The sequence below is a fragment of the Bison bison genome, unplaced genomic scaffold, assembly GCF_000754665.1.
Source record: "Bison bison bison isolate TAMUID 2011002044 unplaced genomic scaffold, Bison_UMD1.0 scf7180017864345, whole genome shotgun sequence".
NCBI lineage: Eukaryota > Metazoa > Chordata > Mammalia > Artiodactyla > Bovidae > Bison > Bison bison.
In genome coordinates this window covers 1,586,667-1,611,339 of record NW_011494917.1, presented here as the reverse complement: position 1 = coordinate 1,611,339, position 24,673 = coordinate 1,586,667, and the positions used below count along the sequence as shown (strand labels likewise).

Sequence of the window (24,673 nt, the reverse complement as noted above, 5' to 3'; positions counted from 1 at the left end):
CCAGAGCCCCAGCTTTGGATGCCCTGCTTCATGCATCAAACTTGCACTGGTCATCTGTTTTACATATGGTAATGTACATATTTCAGGGCTCTTCTCTCAAGTCATCCCGCCCTTGCCTTCTGAAGTTCAGGGCCAGATCTCCTCTGCCCACAAAGAGGGAGAAGAAACTCCTTACCAGTTTGATTCCTTTTCCCCTTCATTGTCTGCACATCCATTTCATTAAAGGTCACCGAGTGCCCACCTGTTGGGCCCTGGGCTCTGTGCCCTGCCTGGGGTTTCAGATACGACCATGGCATGGGCCCTGCCTCCGAGGAGCTTACAATCAGTGGTTGCTCGAGGATGCTGTGACAATGGAATCATGACTGTCTTACAAATATGAAATGAACATGTGTCAGTGATTTTATTTAAGGCATTAATTAATGAGAGAACAAGATGTTAAAACTGCTTCAAAAGAGAGTTTGCTTTGTAAAGACTTCTCTTTTGGACAAAAATTCATTTACATTATTACAGAGAAGAATTATTTACATTATTAGTTTTCACAATTTACGTTCTGTCCCTAAAGTATGGTAAAATAGCCTAGTCAATGACAGTTGGAGATTCACACCCTGGTAAAATCAGAAAATCCCAGAGGGTCCTCCAGTCTGGCATTCCATCGAAAAAATCTGCTGCCCTCTCAGTGCCCATTTCCAAGACTTTGACTTATTTTTCACATTCTTTTTCTGGCATAAGGATGACTGATGTTTAAGCCGCTGTTCTTTAAGTGGGAGTGGAGGGTTTGCAGACAGAGATTCATAAATCTCACGGGAGTCACGTGAAGGTCTTTCAGTATTCTCCACTCTCTCAGATGCCCCTTTCCATTTCTGGTTTTCATGATCTTTTTAAGTTAGGTAAGCTCCTAACCAGTTTCCCTGGTTTTTATTGAGTGATGTCTTCCAGGTCTTCTCCAGTTTCAATGTGCATAGGAAACACTTGGATGAGGATGCAGATTCTGAGTCAGGAGGCCTGAGTAAGGGTGAGACTGTACTTTCAGCACGCCCCAGAATGAGACTCATGCTTATGGTCTTGGAATAGGAGAGATGTATCCCATATGTGAGCTTCCCAGGTGGCGCTAGTGGTAAGGAACCCACCTACCAGTGTAGAAAACAGCTGATCCCTGGCTCTGAAAGATCCCCCTTGAGAAGGACATGGCAACCCACCCAGTATTCTTGTCTGGAGAATCCCATGGACAGAGGAGCCTGGTGGGCTACAGTCCATAGGGTCACAAAGAGTCAGACACAACTGAAGCAACTTAGAATGCATGCATGTATCCCAAATGCAATTTTTAAAATGCCTACTGCGTGCCTCATGCTGAATAAACATGAGAAAGGGGGATAGGGAGAGAGGTTGACAAATTCTGAAGTAACTAGAAATAAAATGAACTGGGTATGGATTCAGGTAGCGATATTGAAGTGTGACCATCATTATAATATTCTTTAGTCCTCACAAAGCTAAATCATTCCCTTCCCAGAATTAAAAAGCTAAATACAAGGTTAAATGTAAAGGTTATTACTTTTCCAGAATTAAAAAAAAAAAAAAAAAAAGTTCAAAAGATTTTTAAGTCATTGGATAAGCTGGTTAGCTTACTGTGGAAGACTTCTGTGTAATTTTCTGAGATCACTCTTAACTTTCATTGCTAATGGAAATAACCTCAGAGGCCTGAAGGATAAAAGGACCAGCCAGCCTAAGTGCCATGAGAACATTTATCTCTGGTGGACAACGTGAAAATACTCTTCAACATGAAATTAAAATGTTTATTATCAACTCTTGACCATTGGACTTGCTGTAACTTTCCAGTACTAATGCACTGCAAATCTATTAGACACAGAGTGTAATGAAATAAAGTACAAAGGGAAAAACTCAGAGTGAACAGAAGGTTGAAATATGTCTTGGAAATTTTCTTCTCATCCTAACCCCTCAGAGCTTTAGAAGGCCAGTTGGTACATGAACCAACAATTATTGTACAGAATGACTAATATTTTAATAACAGGATATGTAAGGAATTATAGGAACATTAGCAAAGGGATCCTTGATTCATGTTAGGGTTAGAGGAAAGCTTCCTTTATGAAAGGCACTTAGGCTGACTCTTGAGGGAAGCAGACCAGTTAGCTGGGTCGACCAGGATCTCCAGGGACCCTAGGATGAGTACATAGCACATGCAGAATTAGGGAGGCAAGGGCGGGGTGCTTAACTCATTATTAACTGGGGTTTTTTTTTTTTTTTTGCAGAAACTAATATCTGAGGCTGGCTATTTTTATTTTGACCGGCCAAAAAAATAATTCTGTTATTTTATTAACACTTGGCGGGTTATTATATGCAATAGTTACACCTGGCACACCCGTGTAAAGTCTTCTAATTTTCATGAAATGTTGTCTTCAATCCACTCTACTGTAGAAGCAAAGGAAGTTCAGCACCGTGACTTTCATTTTCACTTTTTGTGTCAGAATCAATCACTAAGGTTTTTTGTCTTTTTGTTGTTCTAATGTTCACATTGTCTGAATCAGAACTATATTCTGAAGAACTGGCATCTTCTGAAACACTAGTACATATGTCACGTGGACAATCAAGGTATCTGCATAAGATTCACTGAAAAATTCTTTTTTTTTCATTCAAAGTTTCGCAATGCGTCATTTTTGAAAATTTTGCATTTATAATATACACAAGGCTGAAACAGAAACCTAGTGGAGCAAAATGTGAAAGATAATGACAATCATAATTTGTACAGTGAACCCTTGATCAGTTTTAAGCTCTCACAACTTCACCCGGTGATGTTCACAGGATCACTCTCTGAAAACGTATTGAAAAGTCTCCAGTCCATACTGTTCAGGTAACAAAAGAGATATTAATATATCTCTGGTCAAAACTGTGTTAACAAAGAGGAGCATGACAAAGGAACAGCGAATGGATTGAAAGGGGAAATGCCAATCAAGGGAGGCCATGGAACAAATGATTGCAGTAATCCAGGTGTGACATTGCAAAGTCCCTGATTAGTCAACATTGGAGAATTTTTAGTAAGCAAATAAATGGCCCATGTGAAAGTGAAAGTCGCTCAGTTGTGTCCGACTCTTTGCAACCCCATGGGCAGTAAGTAGCCCGTCAGGCTCCTCTGTCATGGAATTCTCCAGGCCAGAACACTTGGAGTGGGTTGCCATTCCCTTATCCAGGGGATCTTCCTGACCCAAGGATTGAACCCAGGTCTTGTGCATTGCAGGCAGATTCTTTACGGTCTTATCCACTAGGGAAGACCAGATGGTCCATAGTCGCTCCATAATATGCAAACTTTCCCGGTTCTTAGTATGAAGAAGATGTGTTTGCCCATTCTGTTTTCTAAAGGGCACTAATGTTCAGAGTTAAGTCCAAGCATGTTCACAAAAAGTGTTTGGAATTTTTCTAATTGCATCTTGGATGTGATTTTTATGAGCTGTATTAATTTCTTTCCACATAAATAGCTGTAATAGTGCTGCAATCTATGGCCTGTTTAAATTAGTTTATATTGTTTCCTGTTTTCTTAGTGATCTTTCCCCTGAAGGCAGAATTGAATTTTCATTCGGATATTGAAAATGACCACTCCCAACACACTCATGTAGCCATTCAGAAGGAGCTGCCGGCTTAGCCTTAATTAATATAAATTCACTTCTTGCATGGCAACAAATATTGACTAGACTTAACCAATCACATGTTAACTAATGTTTTCATGGTTAATTTAAATGTAGTGCATCAGTCATCCATGAGCCTGCTACAGAAAGTTCAGAAATGATGAAACTGGAAGTTTTCAAAACTATATACTAAGCCATATGTACATATGTATATGATATATCTAATATATAATATGTATTTTATTTTATTCACATATATTGAGAATGGAATCTGCCTACTATTGCTTGTTATGATAGTAGCAAGTCTCTTGCCTACTTACTTTTTCATTGCTTTTTCGTTGTGTATTTTTAATTGCTTAATCCTAAAATTGCTCTCTCTCTGAAAACTATGTATTAACTATAATCTACTGGCGAACTTACACTTTAGGTCTAAGAGTGAAAAGCAATAAAAATTGGCTTTTAGATCATTTAAGCAAACATCTGTTTTTAAAATTTAAGTGTGTTCTTCCTGACACTAAGGGTATTTATGATCTGTGTAACCACAAGCAAGAGAAGAAAAACCGTGCCCATTCATGGGTGAAAGGAAGATGGGGCCCCATTGTTTGTGCGTGCTCGCTCGCTCTCTCTCTCGTTCTCTCTCTCTCTTGCTCTCTCTCTGTCTCTCTCTCGTTTAGGATTTTTCTTTGTGTTACACAGAGATGAAAAAGTCACAGCAAAGGGGGAGAATGGTCCATGAAGTCAATAGTTCCCTTTTCTGTTGTTATCTTTTAAGAAGCCGGGGGGCAGGTAGAAAAGATTTCTTAAAGGCATCAGGTAGATTTCTGCTGTCTTTTCAGAGGCCCATTCTCTTAACATACATAGGCAGGGAGAGAGGCAGAGAGTGGAAGGGAGGCAGAGTTTATTCTGACTGTAAGTGTTGCAGTGGGGCTCCCACAAGCATCATGCTAAATTATGGGCCTCTCCTCGGGCTGAACACGGTGTTAAGTTGTATGATGGACTCTGTACTAGCCCGCTCCGATCCATGAAATGAGATAAGAAACTGGTGCAGCTGGAGTTCACTGAGGGTTGAACTCAGACTGAAATCCCAGAGTTAACAGAACTGCGTGGGCCAGCCGTGACGCTGAACACGTGCACACACTCGCTCAGCGGCAGGTTGAAATTGGCAAGGAAACTTGAGTCCTTCCTGTGCAGGCTGCCCCGTGGGCCTTCCTCAGGCCAGTTATCTCCTCAGATCAAAGCGTGAGGGCCCCGGGGGCAGGTTTGCTCAGGAATAAAGCTTTGATCCCCAAGCCCAGACGGGCACCACCTGGGCGGGAGAGGACTAGAGATGGTGGCCCATCAGCAGCGCGATTTCCAGCCTGGAGAGGGCAGAACCCGCTCCACGGGCACGGGGCCGGCTAGCCTGCCTGCGTACAGTGCACGTACTTCTGGGGCAGGCAGCAGCCGCAGCCGTGAAGTCGTGCCCCGGTCTGGGAGGGGATGCCTGGGAGAAAAGGGATGAAGGGTTTTTCTGTAGCGGTCTGCAAAACTCAGAAAGCACTCTGCAAATGCACGCTTCGTATGGGGTGTAAAACACTAACAGTGCCTGATTAGAAAATATCTGGGTAGTAAAATAAAATAAGATCCCTTTACTAAATATGAATCACCCTCTATCTGTTCATCTGGAGTGTGTGTGCGTATATGTATGTATGTATGTGTGTGTGTGAATATGGATTTGTGTGTATGTATATATGACCAATATATAATATATAAACAATAACGCACACACATACACAGCGTATAAGGATGTCTCTGGTGTTCCTCTAATGGAAGGAACATAGTAGCCGCTCTGTATTTGTCAAATAAATGAGTAAGTATCTGAATCTTTTAGTCTTAATTTTCCTCCTGATATTTAGGACCCTGACTCCGTTTCCTTGGAAAATGCAGGATATTTTTGTTTTCTTTATTTTTACAATAATTCTTATTGGAGTATAATTAATTTATAATGTGTTCGCTTCTAGGATATTTTTCATAAATTATGTTTTTAGAGGCTAGAAAAATACAAAAATGAAAGACTTCTCAAGTTTAGAAAACAAGCCCAGCGCTTGCAGCAGTAGGATTGATTTATGTTGTAATAACTGACATACAACTTCCGGTTCCAATTAATCACCTCCAAACTTGCTTTTTTCCCATGTCTAAGCCGTACAACAGAGATCTGCTCCAGTAACTGTTTGCAAACAGGCAAGTCTATTTGCTTTCTTTTGAAATGAACTTTATCACTTACTTACAGGTGGAACCTCCTGGCCCCTACCCCAAGCCCCATACTCCTAAATCAAACACAAATGGATTTCTAGCAGCCTTCCCCAACACACACACTGACCCCCATGCCACCCAGGAAGAGGTCCTCTTTTGTTGAAAGCATGGAAATGGTCTAGTTTTCACCATAATCAAATATGTTATAGTAAACCTAAAGTGAAATTGGTTTTGAACTGCAGCAGAACAAGAATTGACCTATTGCTACTACCAGCTTGGGAACAATATCTTACATCATGACTACTTTTAAAAGTAATTTCACCCGTCATCCACATCCTGCCCATAACTCAGTAGATTCTAAGTCAGAAAACTGATATTGCTGTATGCTGTTACCAATAAAAGAATAAGGAAATGAACTGGAGGCCAAACAGGTAACAGTTTTTTGAGCCAGTCTTGAGAAAGAGAAATCTGGGTTTGGTGGAGAATGCAGTTGTGTCATATTTCAAAGGATCCCCAGAACAGATCTTCTGAAACTGGGCTCACCAAGTTGGTAATCTGAGGGTAAGCCACTCTTTGTTTCTTGGGTGGCTTTGTAGTGCCGTGCAGTCAGATGAGGAAAGAGAAGCGAAGTGATGATGGAACCATTAGTTGCAGGAAAGCTCACAAGGTCAAGTTGTGGCCATTAGTGGCTCAGAGGGTGAAGAATCTGCCTGCAATGCGGGAGACCTGGCTTAGATCCCTGGGTTGGGAAGATCTCCTGGAGAAGGGAATGGCTACCCACTCCGGTATTCTGGCCTGGAGAATTCCATGGACAGAGGAGCCTGGCGGGCTACAGTCCATGGGGTCTCAAAGAGTCGGACACGATTCAGCAACTAACACACACTCACATATACACAGGATGGACTGTGCTGTGCCTTTGGAGAGGACCTGAAGTGAAAACCAAGACCTTGCCTTGGCATGATTTGAACTTGGTGGTCTTCCATTTGCAGACGACAGCAAGTTTTCAGAGGCCATCACGGTGCTGCTGTCCTGGATCGAGCGAGGGGAGGTGAACCGGCGGTCCGCAAACCACTTCTACTCCATGGTGCAGTCAGCCAACAGCCACGTGCGCCGGCTGATGAACGAGAAGGCCACCCACGAGCAGGAGATGGAGGAGGCCAAGGAGAACTTCAAAAACGCCTTAACCGGCATCCTCACTCAATGTAAGTAAGATTTCTGGGGGCCATCTCTTTTTGTCGTGATGTTGCCTTTTCTTGTGTACTCATTTTTTTTTTCCCATTTGGGGGTAAGTAGTCCCATAGTTTCCCATCTTACTTCATACCGAATGGCCAAACCTCATAACCAGTTTCATGTTCTGTGGCATCTTGGAGGAACACGGACCCCGCCCTGAGAGCTTACTTCTCAAGGTGAGCAACGTTTCTGTAGCTTTTCCACAGAACACCCCGTCCGGGCCTCAGGGCGGGGTGGACAGATGCTCCCATGCCTGCTGGACCCTCCGCAGTCCACACCACCCCTCAGGGCAGCCACCGTCCCCCATAGGCTGGGTACACAGAGCCCACGTCCTCCCTGCACTGAGAGTACAAGCAGCCCCAGAACACACTGTCCTCATTATCCTTGGGCTCTGTTTAGGAGGAAGGTCAGACAGACTCCTCCTCAGGATCCTTTTCATGTGGGGTGAGCCTTGGCTGTGAACACGGGCAACTCAGGAGCAGAGATCTTTCAGTGCTATTATTATTATTTTTTTTTTTTTTTGGTCCTTTCTTCATTGAAAAAGCAAATTGCCTTCACTGCTTAATGCCGGTGATCGTTCCCATCTAGATCCTAAACTGATGAAATGGTGTAAACAGGGCTTTCTCATAGAACAATGGTTAGGGTAATTACCCAGGGCTCTATTCAAAAAAAGGACAGATTTTTTTTTTTATTTTTATGGGCGTGCTCTCTGTGTCTGTGGCCGCATGCATCACAGCTGCTGATGTGCCCTCGCCTGGTAAAAGCCACTGAATGGCACTGTGACAATGCCACGCTCCATTCCACACCAGGTGCAAGGTCCCACACAGGACGGTGACACATGCAATTTACATACTCATTCTGAGGATAAGTATTATTTTCAATGATACACTATGCCAAAATACCCATCACCTCTTTCATCAGTATAAACTCCAGCAATAATGTGCCTGATAGGATGGAAAGAGAAAAGGGAAGGAAAAACCAGAAGCCTCGCTGTAAATGTGTTTTATTTGACTTTGTTGTCAAAAGACCATTTTTGCTGCAGTGTCAAATAACTCCCAAACATAAACTCTGATAAGTGACCAGATATCCAGCATGACACCAACCTAGGACACCTGTCTTTACAGGAACAATAGAACTGGTATATCTCATAGACGTCACCGTCAGACTGCCTTCCCTAGATTCCCTAGTGGTGAGCAATGACCTTTTACCTGGCTGTGTATGCCCAGCAGTTCTGAAGTTTGGGTTACTAGAGCTAGGATAAATACACTAACACCCAGACCACCTGTAAAGGAGAGAAATAGAGAATGGATTTAGTGGGTGGAGGAGGGGTAGGGTGGGTTGGTAGCAGAGACCGGGAAAGGCCACACCAATTCTAATAATACAACCTCTGCAAAGTTGAGGCAAGAAGCCAGCTGTCTGAACAATAGAATGATCACCGATTACCCTTTGCATACTAGCATCAGTTTTAAATAAATCCTCATTCCTATGCAGTTTATCGTCCCACTGGGCAGGGAAGATTCAATCCTTAACTCTCACAAGGAATATAGGAAGGCGTTAGAATAGGGGAGGGCTTTCGTTTTTTCTGGCAGTATCTTTTCCAAGAAGCCCCTGTTAAAAACAAGCACGCAATCATGTGGCTGAGCGAACAGGACATGTCCAACCTTACACAGGTAGAAGTGGGCCGAGGTGTGAAACCACTGAGAGACAGACAGACAGGTGTAGCATGTGGGGATACCAACACCAGCTTGTTACTCCTGATCAAGGCTGAACCGGATCACGGGACTGAGATCTGCAGCCGTGGTGGGCTCCCTGATGCTGCCCTGGGGGTTGAGCTTCCAGCCACAGGCAGTGCCGAGGACCACAGGCTTCTTCCTGCAGAGCCTGTATCTGTATGCGCCACATCACATGTGGAGAAGCTGATGGGAATGAGTACAGGTGACCCTCGAGTGACGTACATGTGATGAAAAATCCAAGTGTAGCTTTGCAGCCGGCCCTCCCGGTCTGGGGTTCCATATCCAAGCATGGATGATGCCATATTGTAGTACAGTAAATGTGAGTGGACCCACACAGCTCAAACCCGTGTTAGTCAAGGGTTCACTGTATTCTGTCCAGGCAAGCGGATTTACTTTCTCCCTCCCTGCAAAGGAGAGAATGAAGGGCCAGAACAAGGCCAGAGATTTTGGAGGAAGATCCCGTCTCATGGAAATCATAGAAATGGAGATTACTGTCATAGACACCGCTTAGGCACCTCACCTGTACAATATCAAAAGTTCAGTTCTTGCTTTTAATCTTCAAACCTGCCCCTCTCTGGGTTTTTCCTTCCCATTTTACTAATTCTCCGACTCAGATCCTGTTGAGTACTTTTCACACCCACCATCTCCCACCACCAAAGTCCATCTAGGCTATCAGGAAATCCCATTGTTTCAGCATTCAAATTGGCCCACTTTTCTTCATTTTCACTATAGCCTTTCAAGAGCAGGCTGCCTGAACGATGATGGTGTCTGGGAGTAATAGAAACCCCCCACCAAACTTGATCTTAACAAATGGAGAGTTTTCGTTCTCCATACAGTGAAACCCAGAGTGTTGGCACTGGTTTGGTAGTTGAAAAGCGCCAGGCCTGAGGTTTCTGTGATGTTATTAGCTTTCTTAGATAGTTGTCTAAGAGGTCTGCTGTTTCTCCTGCCATCACTTCTTTTTTTACTAGCTGGAATCACAGAAGAAAAAGGAGAGGAGGAAAGAAAGAGGAAAGGGCTGTACCTTTAAAACAGAAAAGCAAAACTTGCCAAAAAGTCCCCAACAGGCTTCTATGTATGTCTTGTGCAGAAGTATTACATGCGGCCATGCCAAGCTATTTATACAAGGAAAATGGGAAATAGACTCTTTTGACTGGACCCATTTCCCTCCAGAATAAATCTGGAGTTCAGGTAAGGAAGGAGGGGAGAATGGCTGCAGGCAGACATTTTGCAGTTTCTGCCATGTGTGATTCTTCCCTTTCCACCTTACTCCAGCTCAATCTATTTTTCACACATCATCTGACATAATTCAGAGCACATCTTCTCCACTGAAATCCCTTGAGTAGATTCCCATTGCACTTAAAATAACATTCATCTTCCCAAGCTCACTGTGCTTGCCTCTTCTGCTTCAGCTTTCGCTCGACTCACGACGCGTCATCTCCATTGGCCTTTTTCCTGCTGAGCCCATCAAAGCTCCCTCCCATCTCTGAGCCTCTACACATCCATTCCCTCTGTCTGATGTTCTCGTCCTTGCAGTCTGCAATCTTGAATCCTTCTCATCCTTTCAGTCCTGGCTGTAAGACCATCCTATCAGAGAGGCCTTCCTGATCTCCCCTCTCCTAGCAGGCTCACCATTCATATTTCATCAGTCCCTCAGAGCACTTATCCAAATGGGTGCATGCTAAGTCACTTCAGTCGTGTCTGACTCTTTGTGACCCTGTGGACTGTAGCCTACCGGGCTCCTCTGTCCATGGGATTCACCAGGCAAGAATACTGGAGTGGGTTGCCATGCCGTCCTCCAGGGGGATATTCCCGACCCAGAGATGAAACCTGCATCTCATGTCTCCTGTGTTGGCAGTTGGGTTCTTTACCCCTAGCACCACCTGGGAAGCCCATCTAAATGGGTATAATTTGATAAATTGTCTGGTTATGATTATTATAAGTGTCACAAAGGAAAATGTATGTGTCTCTTAGTCACCGATGTGTATCAGGCGCCTGGGATGTGGAAATATGCAAGAAATAAATATTCCATGGGTGAGGGAGTGAGTGAATGAATGAGTGCATTGCAAGGAAGACAGGAAGTAAGCCTGAAACAGTGAGCTAAGACGTTTCTAGGAACCTCTCAGAAGAGTTTTTCATCAGTGTTAGTCCTGTCTGTAGAGTTTTCACCTTGCATGTATAATCAAACAGACTGAATAGAGAGCTCACCGGCTGTGCTTTTGTTGGAGATCGTTATATTTTACCAGACTTGGTTGCAGGCCAGAGGATATAAGGAGAGTTGAGGTAGCAAAATAAACACCAAAGTTCACATTGACATCTCCCACTTGTCACCGTCTGACAGCCTGTGCATTCCCCATCTCCCTGTTACTATTTAAGAGATTCCTCCATAACCCTGTATTTTGATCCTGGAAGTATTTCGACAGCCAACAGAGACGGTGAAAAGCCCAGGTGAACTTGACGGCCTCCAGGGCTGTCCAAGGGCTACACGCCTCAGCCGGAAGCCCTGAGAGGCCTTCGAGTGAATCATCAATAGCCAGGACCCTTGAGGGTGACTTGAAAATATGCAGATCCTTTCAATGTGAGCCTCAGCTGGAGTTAGACCTCTGAGATAGAACAGGCATTGCACAGCTCACTGAACAACCAGAATTTTCCGTTCATTTCTGTGTGCTGTTACAAAGATGACAATTCCCCAGATGCAAAAGGGATCCAGATTCTAACATGAAATTCGTCATGAAAATGTTAGTGGTAACCTGGCTAACGTGGTAGGTATGTGTACATTTCATCCGCCTTTGAATTTTGAAACAGATCTTGTTTCAGGTCTGGTGGAGTTAATGTTTCTCGGTCTCCACCACATTTTCTGCTTCCCCAGCTGGCTTCAGGCTGAGTTTGGTATCCATAGAGCTGCCTCTAAAGTAATAGCTGCTGAAGTCCACAGCAGTCTTCATACTTGTCAAATTTTCCAAAAGCAGAACCAGTCAAACCCCCCATTTGTCGGCTTTAATATTCCTGGCAGACACTGCGAGAGTCACATTTGGCTTTCTCCTTTAGAATTAGATTAAGATTGTAAAGCACTAAGATTCAGGAATGACATCTCAGCTTTGACTCTGCAAAGTGGCTGGAAATCTGCTGGTTACTTGGCAGTGTCTTCCTCCCACTTAAAAGATCCCCACAATTGTTCTAGCGTCCCATGGGAGCCTTTCTATTAGAAAGCCAAGTCTCAGGGAGTTGTTCATAGGTAGTTTGGGAGCAGGTCTATTGTTGAACTAACTTGTTACAGTAAGTGGGGTTGGCCTGGCATTGAAGGCGGTGTCCATCTAACAACTTCCAGGAAAATTCAGGTATATTCCAAAGGTCCAAGTGCAGTTAAAGTGTGAATGCCTATATAGATTTTGTTGAACGGGGAAAGGGAAATTGCATGAAATGTTAGTCCATTAAGCTGGGTTGAATGCATGTATCTCCTTGCTTTGCGGATCACATTTGTCCTTGTTTTCATATTTGAACAAATAGCATTTGCTCAAAGGGGAAACAAAATCAAGAGCCATGAATAATAATATAAAGTTGTGATTTATTTCAAGGTCTGCATCAGAGGCCAGCAGTTACCTTCTAGCTTTGTTGGTATTCAGTTCCGCCAACATTTATTTAAGTTCTGACTTTCTTCCTGTCTCCAGCCTTCACCCCAGGGTGGGCTATGTAATTATAATCCAATGGGCATTGTTTCCATGTGGGCCCTGGTGTAGCATGTCAAAGGGCAGCAGCTAAACCCAACCAAGAGTTTGGGGAGTACAGCATCCACTCATATTTTGGATCATTTTCCACCTCTGACCATGAATGTGCAGTTTTCCAAGATGTTTAGGTGAGAGCCTCCTTTATCCTGCTGGGGCCCCTGGGTCTTTCCCTTTCTTTCAAGGCCAGCTGGATAGATTCTCATTTACTAGATATAAAGAAAGGGAAAAAGACAATTCAGTGCAGGTGAATCATCTCATCCTTATGCCATTTTATTCTCACATCATCCTTTTTTCATCTTTATGTCATCTCTTAACCTGCCCATTGAGCAGAAACTCCTCCTGGTTTCCCAAGTGAGAGACTTTCAGGTTTTGATCTTCTTCGCTTTTTAAACATTAATACCTCCAAGGAAACTCCCCATAGGCCTGCCTGAGTTCAGTTTTTCAGTTATGAGCAAAGCTTGTCATTTCAAAGCTCAGAGAGAAACTGTTTATAAAGTTGAGGAAGCATGTTCTATGGCTCTCAATTATTAATATGCATGCCAAGATGATCAATTGGGCATGCCTTGTTACAACACGCACACACGTCTGATGAAAATTTAAACACTCCGTGATCATGCCACTCTGGGACTTTCCCAGCACACTCCTCGGTGAGAGAGGAGACGGGGAAGGGAGGAAGGTGTGGAAAAGGCAAACAGGAAGCAGATGGTGATGGAGAAGGGCCTAGTGATACTAAGAATATGTGCCATCACGGAGGGCTTCCCTGGTGACTCAGCGGTAAAAAAGCTGCCCGTCATGCAGGAGAACTCTGCTCCATGTTATGTGGCAGCCTGAGTGGGAGAGGAGTTTGGGGGAGAATGGATACATGTGTATATGTGGCTGAGTCCCCTCACCTTTCAGCTGAAACTGGCACAGCATTGCTAATTGGCTCTGTGCACGTGCTCAGTTGCTCAGTTGTGTCTGACTCTTGGCGGCCCCTTGGACCGTAGCCCCCCAGGCTCCTCTGTCCATGGGGTTTTCTAGGCAAGAATACTGGAGTGGGCTGCCATGCCCTCCTTCAGGGGATCTTCCCAACCCAGAAGTCGAACACAGGTTTCCCACATGGCAGGTGGAATCTTTACCATATGAGCCACCAGGGAAGCCCAAGAATACCGGAGTGGGTAGCCTATCCCTTCTCTAGGGGATCTTTCCGACTCAGTAATCAAACCGGGGTCTCCTGCATTGCAGGTGGATTCTTTACTAACTGAGCTATCTGGGAAGCCCCTAACTGGCTCTACCCTAATACAAAGTAAGGTTTTTTAAAAAAAGAGTACATGCCATAAATATTAACGAGCAGAACAGAAAAGTAGAAATTGTTGAGTGTCAGACCTGGAGGGGGGACTTCAGACACTTGTGGGCCCAAACCTTCTCATTTTAGAGAAGAGAAAACTGAGGTTCTGAGACCAGACCTCTTGGGCCCCCACCGTTTAGCAGTCTGTGGGTAGCTTAGAAACCAAGACTCAGCTTCTCAGACAGTTCACTTTCTTTGTGTGATGTGTGTTCATGAAAGCTGAAAATGATCAGAGGAGGATGTTATAAATATGAATTTATAGTTTGCAGGTGGGGGTAAAGAAGTGTGCTGGCATCACACCGAATAGAAATGCTACAACATGGTTAGAAAAGGAAGTCTTTGCCTCTAGCACAACCCTCTCTCTCACCTCCACGCTTGGACCTCCTCCCTGTCTCTTGTCCGATAAGAACCAAAGCTCCTATCGCACCTCCTCGGGGAACTTTTCCTGTCTTTTCTACACATAACCACCACCCTCTCTCCTCCCTTCTGTGGCGCTTGTTAATACTGTCCGCTTGAGCATTTGATGATTTTCTAAGCATCAGGTTTTGGGGGTTTGGCTTGTTCCTCTAGCACGATTTTAGGCTAACCAAAGACAGAGTCCATCTGCTATTCTCTCTTCTCACCTCGATGTACCACTTTCAGACGTGATACTTGTAAGCACCTCAGTACAAGTGTTGGTTGTTGATCAGATATGGTAGACGAAACTGAAGATTGGAAATTGCAATGGAACCTGTTAACCTAAAACTCATTCTCAGTGTTGGATTTTGAGGTAAGCCATGATCTCATCTGACTTTGCTCTAATATACCCTTCCCCTTAAGAGTGAAATACACAGAGTGTACCGTAGTTGAGAATTTTGTAGAAGTAGTATTGTAGCACTGTTATTAATATTGTTGTAACCTGCCGATTGGAAAGGTTAGAACCATCATGCAAATTTGCTTTGTACCTTTATGATAGGGAATGGCATCAACCTCGTCTTAGATCTCAAAAACAGTGGAAAGACTTTCAACCAGGCACCAGGAGATCCTGATTTTAGTCCCAGCTTGATCATAAGTTAGGCAGGTCACTTTAGGAAAGATCCTGAAGCTCCTTGAGTCTTGTTTCATCATCTCTATGGGGAAAGTGTTCGACCAGACGATCCCGTAGGATTGTATCTTCCCACTCTGGAAGTACCCCCTGTCCTTATCCTATCAGCCGGCTTCCCAGGTGACTCAGTGCTAAAGAATCCTCCTGCCAGTGCAGTGGACGGGGGAGGAGGGGTTCGATCCCTGGGCCAGGAAGATTGCCTGGAGTAGGAAATGGCAACCCACTCCAGTATTCCTGCCTGGGAATCCCTGTGGACAGCGGGGGCTGGCGGTCTACAGTCCACGGCATCACAAAGTCGGGCACAACTGACCACACACGCGTGCATGTACTGTATCAACAGCTTCAGCCCCTGAATATCCCTGAATGTCTGCACACGGCTAGCACCTGCCAGGACCCAGCCAGGATGTCAGTGGCTCCTGAGCTGATCACAGAACAGAGGATCGGCGGGTGCCCCCCACCCATGCCTGTCCCCACTCTGCCCCACTGCGGGTTACAGCTCCAGGTGGCACTGTGAGCTTTAAGCCACGTTTGCCCCCTGAGATCATGTGTGACTACTGATCGGCCAAAATTCATATCAGAGAGGCTGCACCTTGCATCTCCTCTGGCACGTCCTCATCTGTTTTCTTGACTGAAATCGTAAAAGCCTCTGGTGTCTGAATGAATGATGATACCCATCCACGATATTTACAGGGTCCCTATTAAGTGCCAGGTAGCGTGCAGAGGGCTGGAGTGAAATGTGAGGGGTGTCTGATCTCCCTCTAAACCCCAACCCCCCCCCTTTCAGGCAGATTGGCATCCTTGTTCACATTTCTCCCGCCTAAAAGGCTTTCTCTGAAATCATTTCCTCCTTAGGAACTTCTGAGCCAAACTTTTCAGTTTATTATTAGTATTTTTTAAAATTTCCACCAAGGGAAATTTGGCTCCCATGTCCCTGCTGTCGGGAAAAAAAGAGTTTTATGAAGTGTTAAAATGTTTTCCCATGTCTGTGGTCGTCATCGCTGTTGTACATCCTTGGGAAGGAAGTTCCCCATGACTGCCTTAGCCACTCGCCAGGTTTTCTGCTTTTCCTCTAAATTACACAGATGGCTATATTTTCTAGTGTTGTCAGTGCTGCAAATGAAAGTTTCATTAAAAAAAAAAAAACCTCTTGGCTCTAGGGGAAAAAATATCCAGAGACAATATCTTTTGTAATAACTTCCCAGTCAATGATGAGCACAGTTTTCTGTTCCATAGGACAGCAAAGCAGATAGCAGAAGTTTCTATAAATTTGGCAGAACTGAGTTGAGCCTTTTTGGTATCGCCTCCGTCTGTCTGTCTGTCCTTCTATGCATGCTCGGTCACGTCCAACTTTGTGACCCCCATGTAGCCCGCCAGGCTCCTCTGTCCACAGGATTCTCCAGGCAAGAATAGCGGAGTGGGTTGCCATTTTCCTTCTCCAGGGGTTCTTCCTTGACCCAGGGATAGAACCCAGGTCTCCTGTGTCTCCTGCATTGGCAGGCGGATTCTTCACTGCACCACCCGAGGAGGCATACCTGTACCTATATATATGGTTGGTTAAGTAATACACTATGATATTGGCCTTTCTTTTAAAATGTAAGGATAGCAAAAGATGAGAGAGAAGTTACGTGTCACACTCTGGAACAATGAAGAATTTTAGAGGGCTATATTTTAAGAATTAACATACAAATGTTGCGTCAAACACAGAACTTCAGGAAATATTAGATCTAACTCTCGGGCGCTAAGGATGAAAGCCTTTCCCCTGTTGATCCGAGCCCAGTTTCAGGGTCTGGGAAAGAAACCACTTCCCAGGGCAAGGGGGAGGGGAAGAGGAGGAGAAACGGGGGCAGGGGGCTCCTGTGAGGAAACAGCCTCTGAGCTACTTTGGAAAGAATCACACGTTTAAAAGAAATATCTTTTACCAAAGACCCTTTAAAGCCACAGGACCTTCACATTAGATCTGAGGGAAAGTGAAGGGCCAGGAAAGTTCCTTGAAGGCCGACGCGTCCGTAACTCTCTGTGCAACTGAGAAGGGAGTACAGGTTAGTATGTGTGCTCAAAGAAAGGACACCGTCCCATGCGGCTGGTGAGAGCGCAGCCACAGACGGCGGGAGAGCTCTGTTGGAGGAGCCAGGAGGCTCAGGTGGGCCTGCCCCGCTCAACAGGTCGGCATGTGAGCTGAGAAGCCATTTGTCCCTTCACAAGAAGTTTGTGGGTGTCTATGTTGTGGGACGACAGGGATAGGAAGGATGCACGGGGCTGACTGGTCCACCTCTCTTGACCAAGGGATTCAAACTGGGGTAGGTTTCTGCAGGCTGCGTGGCTGCTGAGAGGTGGAGCCGCAGCCTCAGCCACGCAGCCTCGCTGCCCCTCCCACCCTCCCAGGGTACCCCGAAGCCCTCCGCCACTCCTAGACCCCTAAAAGCTCTCACCCAGCCCTGCCTTGAGCTTTCCCGGCCGAGGCATTTGTTCAACAACAGTGACAAACAGAAGCAGGACAGATTTTCTTAACAGATGAAAGCACGTGCTGAGGATGCACCGCAAGAGGGATCAGTTGCAGTCTGGCAGACAGGCGAGCAGGGGCCCGCTTTCCAGACTCTCAGACTCTTCCTTGGTGTCTTTCAGATTGGAGAGGGCTCAATGCAGTTTCTTGTCCCATCATCGTTGTTCGGTCGCTCAGTCATGTCCGACTCTTTGCCACCCCATGGACCACAGCACACCAGGCCTCCCTGTCTGTCACCAACTTTGGAGTTTGCTCAAACTCACGTCCATTGAGTCGGTGGTGCCATCCAGCCATGTCATCCTCTGTCGTCCCCTTCTCCTCCTGCCTTCAATCTTTCCCAGCATCAGAGGCTTTTCTGATGACTTAGAAAGAACTAATGACTTAGTTCTTCACAATAGGTCGCTGAAGTATTGGAGCTTCAGCTTCATCATCAGTCCTTCTCACATCCATACATGACTACTGGAAAAACCATAGCTTGGACTGGATAGATCTTTGTGGGCAAAGTAATGTATCTGCTTTTTAATATGCTGTCTAGGTTTGTCCGAGCTTTTCTTCCAAGGAGCAGGCATCTTTTAATTTCATGGCTGAAGTCACCGTCCACAGTGATTTTGGAGCCCAAGAAAATAAAGTCTGTCACTATTTCCATTGTTTCTCCATCTATTTGCCATGAAATGATGGGACCGAATGCCATGATCTTTGTTGTTTGGATGTTGATTTTCAAGCCAGCTTTGTCACTCTCCTCCTTCACTTTCATCAGGAGGCTCTTTAGTTCTTCACTTTCTGCCACAAGGGTGGTGTCATCTGCATATCTGAGGTTATTGATGTTTCTCCCAGAAATCTTGATTCCAAACTTGTGCTTCATCCAGCCCAGCGTTTCTCATGATGTACTTGCATAGAAGTTAAAAAAGCAGGGTGACAGTATACAGCCTTGACATACTCCTTTCCCAATTTGGAACCAGTCTATCGTTCCATGTCCGCTTCTAACTGTTGTTTCTTGACCTGAGTACAGGTTTCCTATCAGGCAGGTCAGGTGGTCTGATATTCCCATCCCTTTAAGAATCTTCCGTATTATGTTGTGATCCACACGGTTAAAGGCTTTAGCATAGTAAATGAAGCAGAAGTAGATGTTTTCCTGGGATTCTCTTGCTTTTTCTGTGATCCAGTGGATGTTGGCAATTTGATCTCTGGTTCCTCTGCCTTTTCTAAATCCAGCTTGAACATCTGGATGTTTTCGGTTCACATACTATTGAAGCCTGGCTTGGAGAATTTTGAGCATTACTTTGCTAGCGTGTGAGATGAGTGCAGTTGTGCGGTAGTTTGAGCATTCTTTGGCATTGACTTTCTTTGAGATTGGAATGAAAACTGACCTTTTCCCATCCTGTGGCCACTGCTGAGTTTTCAAAATTTGCTGGCACATTGAGTGCACCACTTTCACAGCATCATCTTTTAGGATTGGAAATAGCTGGAATCCAGATCAGCTGAAATTCCATGACCTCCAGTAGCTTTGTTCTCGTAGTGATGCTTCCTAAAGGCCTGTTTGACATTGGACTCCAGGATGTTTGGCTCTGCTGCTGCTGCTGCTGCTAAGTCGCTTCAGTCGTGTCCGACTCTGTGCGACCCCATAGACAGCAGCCCACCAGGCTCCCCCATCCCTGGGATTCTCCAGGCAAGAACACTGGAGTGGGTTGCCATTTCCTTCTCCAATGCATGAAAGTGAAAAGTGAAAGTGAAGTCGCTCAGTCGTGTCCAACTCTTAGCGGCCCCATGGACTGCAGCCCACCAGGCTCCTCTGTCCATGGGATTTTCCAGGCAAGAGTACTGGAGTGGGGTGCCATTGCCTTCTCCGATGTCTGGCTCTAGGTGAGTGATCACACTATCGTGGTTATCTGGGTCATGAAGCTCTTTTTTGTACAGTTCTTCTGTGTATTCTTGCCGCCTCTTCTTAATATCTTCTGTTTCTATTAGGTTCATATGTTTCTGTCCTTTATTGTGCATAAACACAAATATTTGGCTTCTTTGTGTTAGAAAATTCTACTTACTTACAGCTTTTCTCCAGCTGTTGTTAAAGTCGTTCCCGCCTCCTTTGACGTCTTCTGCCACCTCCGTTCCAGCAGTTTTCATACTGGGGTTCCTTGGGGCTGTAGCAGTATCTTTGGCGTTTTTTGTCTTCAGTGCCTTGTAAAAGGTCTGGCACTCCCCAGTGTTCATAAGACTTGGGCTTATAGTAGAGATCCACCTACAAATGGTTATAAATGCATGATGTGAAGTTGCCCAGATGCTGTTTCCATTTCCAATTTTACCACTTGTCAAGTATGTGACTGGTAACGACACCTCTCTGTGAATCTCAGTTTCTTTGTCAGTGAAACAGGCATAACGATAACTCTTGCCTCAGAGAGTTATGGTTGTTCCTCGCTCAGTCATATGCAACTCTTTGCAACCCAATGGACTGCAGCACACCAGGCTTTTCTGTACTTCACTGTCTCCCAGAGTCTGCTCAGACTCAGGTCCATTGAGTCGATGATGCCATCCAACCACCTCATCCTCTGTTGCCCCCTTCTCTTCCTGCCCTCAGTCTTTACCAGCATCAGAGTCTTTTCCAGTGAGTCGGCTCCTCACATCAGGTGGCCAAAGTTTTGGAGCTTCAGCTTCAGCATCAGTACTTCCAGTGGATATTCAGGCTTGATTTCCTTTAGGATTGACTGGTTTGGTCTCCTTGCTGTCCAAGGGACTCTCAAGAGTCTTCTCCAACACCACAGTTTGAAAGCATCAATTCTTTTGTGCTCAGCCTTCTCTATGGTCCAACTCTCACATCCATAATGACTACTAGAAAAACCATAGTGTTCAATATATGGAGAGTTGTTGGGAAATTTAAATGAGATAATATTTTTAAATCAGAGATTCTCAAACTTTTATTATGTGTGAGTATGATCTGGAGACCTTAGAAAAGAGCGTTTGCTAGACTGGTGGTTGCCAGAGACAGAAGGTGGAGGTGCAGGAAAGTGATGAAGGCAGTCAAAAGGCACAAACTTCTAGTTATAAATAATTCCTAGGGATGGAATGTACAGCATGGCAACAATAGTTAACAATACTGTATTGCATACTTTAAAGTTTCTAAGACAGTAAATCTTAAATATTTTTCATCACAAGAAAAAAATATGATACCCAGGTGAGATGATGGATGTTAAGTAACCTTGGGGTAATCATTTCACAATATCTACCTATAGGAAATCATTATGTTGTACACCTTAAATTTACATAATGTCAATTACATCTCAATGAAACTGGGAAAGTGTTTTCAGAAGAATAAGTTGCTGGACCCCACCCCTAGAGTTTCTAATCAGTAAGTGTAGGGGCTCCTTGCATTTTAATAAGTTTTCAAGTGATGCTTATGGTACTGGTCCAAGATCCACATTTTGAAAACCACTGTTTAAAATCAAGTGTAGTGTCTGCTCAGTTAAGTCTAAGTAAGTAGAAATAGCCAACAACTGTTGTCTGATTTTCCTAGCACCACTCATGGAGTTGATGGTGACCCAGAGGAAGGCAGGGTCACCATTTTGAAGGTCACAAAGAAGAAGGGACACCCGGAAACTGTATCTCTCCCCTTCCTGATGAATGATAGACAAGCCGACCACTGACAAAGGGGCCGTTTTGACAAATCTGTAGGCATCTTTCTATGATTCATAATGGAAACTGCAAACGTAGATAGCTCAGATTCAGAGCATTGGTCATCATGTCCTTCAAGCCTTTTCTCATTGATCAGGAATGGCAGAATTTAAACACTTGATTACCAGCTGTTGACATGGGATAGGAAAAGAATCTGAAAAACACTTAGTGGGCAGAAAATTGTAATGAAACTTGGTGATAGCACTTAAAAATTCAGATGTTCTTTATCTTTTTCCCACTGCTAAGAATCTCTTATAAGTATACCTGTGGCAGATTCATTTTGATATTTGGCAAAACTAATACAATTTGTAAAGTTTAAAAATAAAATTTAAAAAAAAAGGTATTTACGTAAGAATGTGCCAGAAGTTAGGTCTGAGGGTGTCCACTGTGGCCTTGTTAATTATGCACATAAGGCTAGATTTCCAAATACGACCCTGTGGAATTCTCCAGGCAAAAATACTGCGGTGGATTGCCATTCCCTTCTCCAGGGGATCTTCCCAATCCAGGGATCGAATGCAGGTCTCCTGCATTGCAGGCAGATTCTTTACCATCTGAGCCACCAGGAAAGCTCAGATATAGCACAGTGTATATAATAGCACTTCTATGTAAGTTTAAAAAGGTTGCGCATAGAAAAATACAAGTGTGTACTCTGTGTATAACATTTTCTCTGGAGGGATAGGCTCTTAACAGTAGTTTAAAGAGAGACACAGAACGTACTGAACAACACAGAGCTCAGCCACATGTTCTGTGATGACCTAGAGGAGAGGGATGGAGGGAGGTTCCATGCATATACAAGCAGGAGGCTGTATATGTATACACATAATTGATTCAGATGGAGGGAGGTTCAAGCAGGAGGCTGTATATGTATACACATAATTGATTCAGATGGAGGGAGGTTCAAGCAGGAGGCTGTTTATGTATACTCATAACTGATTCACTTTGTCATACAGCAGAAACTAACACAACGTTGTACAGCAATTATCCTCCAGTTAAAAAATATAAGTAAAGAAATAAAAAGAGACACTGAGTGGGAAGTAGTCAGGATGGGGAGATAGACTTTGACTTTTCAATTTATTCCTTTTTTCGTATATACATATATTACTTTCATTTAGTCCAAAGGGATAATCTAGACAGGGTGATTTATTGGATCTTAAAAAGCCTAATGAGTTCTATATATTGTAAGGAACCATTAAAATTATAATAGTCTCATGGATTTTTGTTATGTTACTTCCCTGAATCTTTGAATAGATGCATTAAATAAAGGCATCTACAGTTCTCTGAAATGTAGTGGGATTTATACACAGCTTAAAAAGTCACTGTCCAATATCCTAGCATTTATTTGAACAGTGTCACCATTTCTTGCTTGCTTAAAATTTGCTAAAAGGATCCTTTTCTTTTTCCTTTTTTTTTTTTTTTACAATTTGATCAGTATGTGTTTCTTCCTAGCCCCATCCCATTCCCCCCCAAAATCGGATTTTTTACCTCATCCAGACAGGAAGTTCAGAACAGTGGCACCTGCTGGTGATGTTTGGGCTGCAGGTGGCTCAGATGGTAAAGAATCTGCCTATAGAGCAAGAGACGTAAGAGACGTGAGTTTGATCCCTGGGTCGGGCAGATCCCCTGGAGAAGGAAATGGCAACCCACTCCAGTGTTCTTGCCTGGCAAATCCCATGGACAGAGGAGCCTGGCAGGCTATGGTCCAGAGGGTCACAGAGAGTCAGACATGACTGAAGTGGCCTAGCACGTACCCACACTGCAGAAGACCCGAGTTTGATTCCTGGGTGGGGAAGATCCCCTGGAAAAGGGAATGGCAACCCACTCCAGTGTTCTTGCCTGGAGAATTCCATGGCCAGAAGAGCCTGGTGGACTACAGTCCATGGGGTCACGAAGTGTGGGACACAACTGAGCGACTATCACTTTTACTTTTTAACAAGGCTGTCATGGATCTCACAGGGTTACACAGCCTGATTCGTTTGACTCGTCTCAAGACAGAACCCAGAAGGCCGTTTTTCCTCCTCGACTTGAAATTCCAGCCCATGCCTCCTTAATGTATGGGTTTGGCCGAGTTAATTCCGTTTCCTGGGCTTCCCGCCAGACTGGCTCCTGAGCTGAGGACCCAGAACCAGAGTAAGGGCACAGGAATCTCTGGGAGCCACTCTAGCAGCTGCCCATGCTGTGTTCGACACTAACTGCTCCTCCCTCTGGCTTTGTCTCGCTCCTCTGGGCATCCCAGAAGCCCTGGATCACTTACTCCTTTCTCTGTTCTAATTCTTCAATCCAAGGCCAAGGCTCATCCATCCCACCCCGGCTTTTAGTATTTAATAACAACACTGATGAGCCAGGGTGGGGAAACTCCCCTCTTTCACTTGTTATATGCCTTTGAAAATCTCTCAAAGCCATTCGCAGAGAATTTGGGAAAATGTTAGCCCTTAAAGGGAAATTAAATTTCCTCTGAAACCCACAGAGTTTAAGGTTCTATCAGGAACCTAGGTAAGTTTTAAGAACAAACATTCTGCCTGGAAGATTTGTTTGAGGTGCTCTATGTAAGCAGGCCTACTGCCTATGAGGACTTCATCAATTTCTCCAGGTATCAGCCTTTCCTAGTGGCTCAGTCAAAATCTGCTTGCAGTGCAGGAGAGCTGGGTTTGATCCGTGGGTTGGGAACATCCCCTGGAGAAGGGAATGGCAGTTCATTCCAGTATTCTTGCCTGCAGAATTCCATGGACAGAGGAGCCTGGCAAGCTACAGTCCATGGGGCCCCAAGAGTCAGACACAGACAGCGATTAAACCACCACCGCCAAATGGATGGGAGGTTCTGTCACAGCTGTTTGGTGGGAACAGAAGATGCAGGAGGTTCAGAAACTCAGACATAAGCTCAGGAGGATATGGAGGAGGAGGTCTGTGTTTGTTCTCTGGAGGAGCCTAACTTTCTCTTTGACTGCTTCCAATGCTTTTCTGTCCAGAGCTCAAAAACCAGGAGCCTGGGGCGGCCCAGAAGTCTGGTGCCTGGCTCCTTCCCCAGAAATGTATTGGAGTGGGATCTGTCCTGGGTGTTTACCCCGAACGCCCTGTTCTGAGCTTGTCTTTTCTGAGAAGACTGAAGTCAAGTGCTTCTCAAGAGGATTTGTAAAGTTCTCTCTCATGTAAGAAGTCTGTTCTGAAGTCAACAGAGGTCCAGTTTGAAGTGGGGGTGAAATACTGGGAAAATGTATTAAATTATTTAGTCTTAGGATTTTTTTGAAGTTCTGAGGAATTTATACACATACATGTGCATGTTATGTGTATGAGAATGGATAGTCACTCACTAGTAGACTGTTCAGTTGTCTTATACACTCGACATACACGACGCCTATGTGTATAAATTCTTCAGAATTAAAAAAAAAATCCTAACAAGTATGTGTGCCTGTTACATGTATAAGAGAACGAATAATCACTGGTAAGGTGTTCAGTTGGGCTTCCCAGCAGCACAGCAGCAAAGACTTCACTTGCCAATGCAGAACTTGCAAGATACGTGGGTTCGATCACTGAGTCAGGAGGATCCCTGGAG

General features: G+C 44.6%; 1 protein-coding gene across 4 annotated transcripts in view; it reads left to right on the top strand.

Moving 5' to 3' along the window:
* The window catches only part of ENOX1 (ecto-NOX disulfide-thiol exchanger 1), a 549,740-nt gene that overhangs the window by 371,938 nt on the left and 153,129 nt on the right, over positions 1 to 24,673 (top strand). For all 4 annotated transcript variants that reach the window (XM_010854604.1, XM_010854606.1, XM_010854605.1 and 1 more), the window contains one exon: positions 6,854 to 7,066. In XM_010854604.1, coding sequence (XP_010852906.1) covers positions 6,854 to 7,066 — 213 coding nt within the window. The remainder of the gene's footprint in view (positions 1 to 6,853; positions 7,067 to 24,673) is intronic.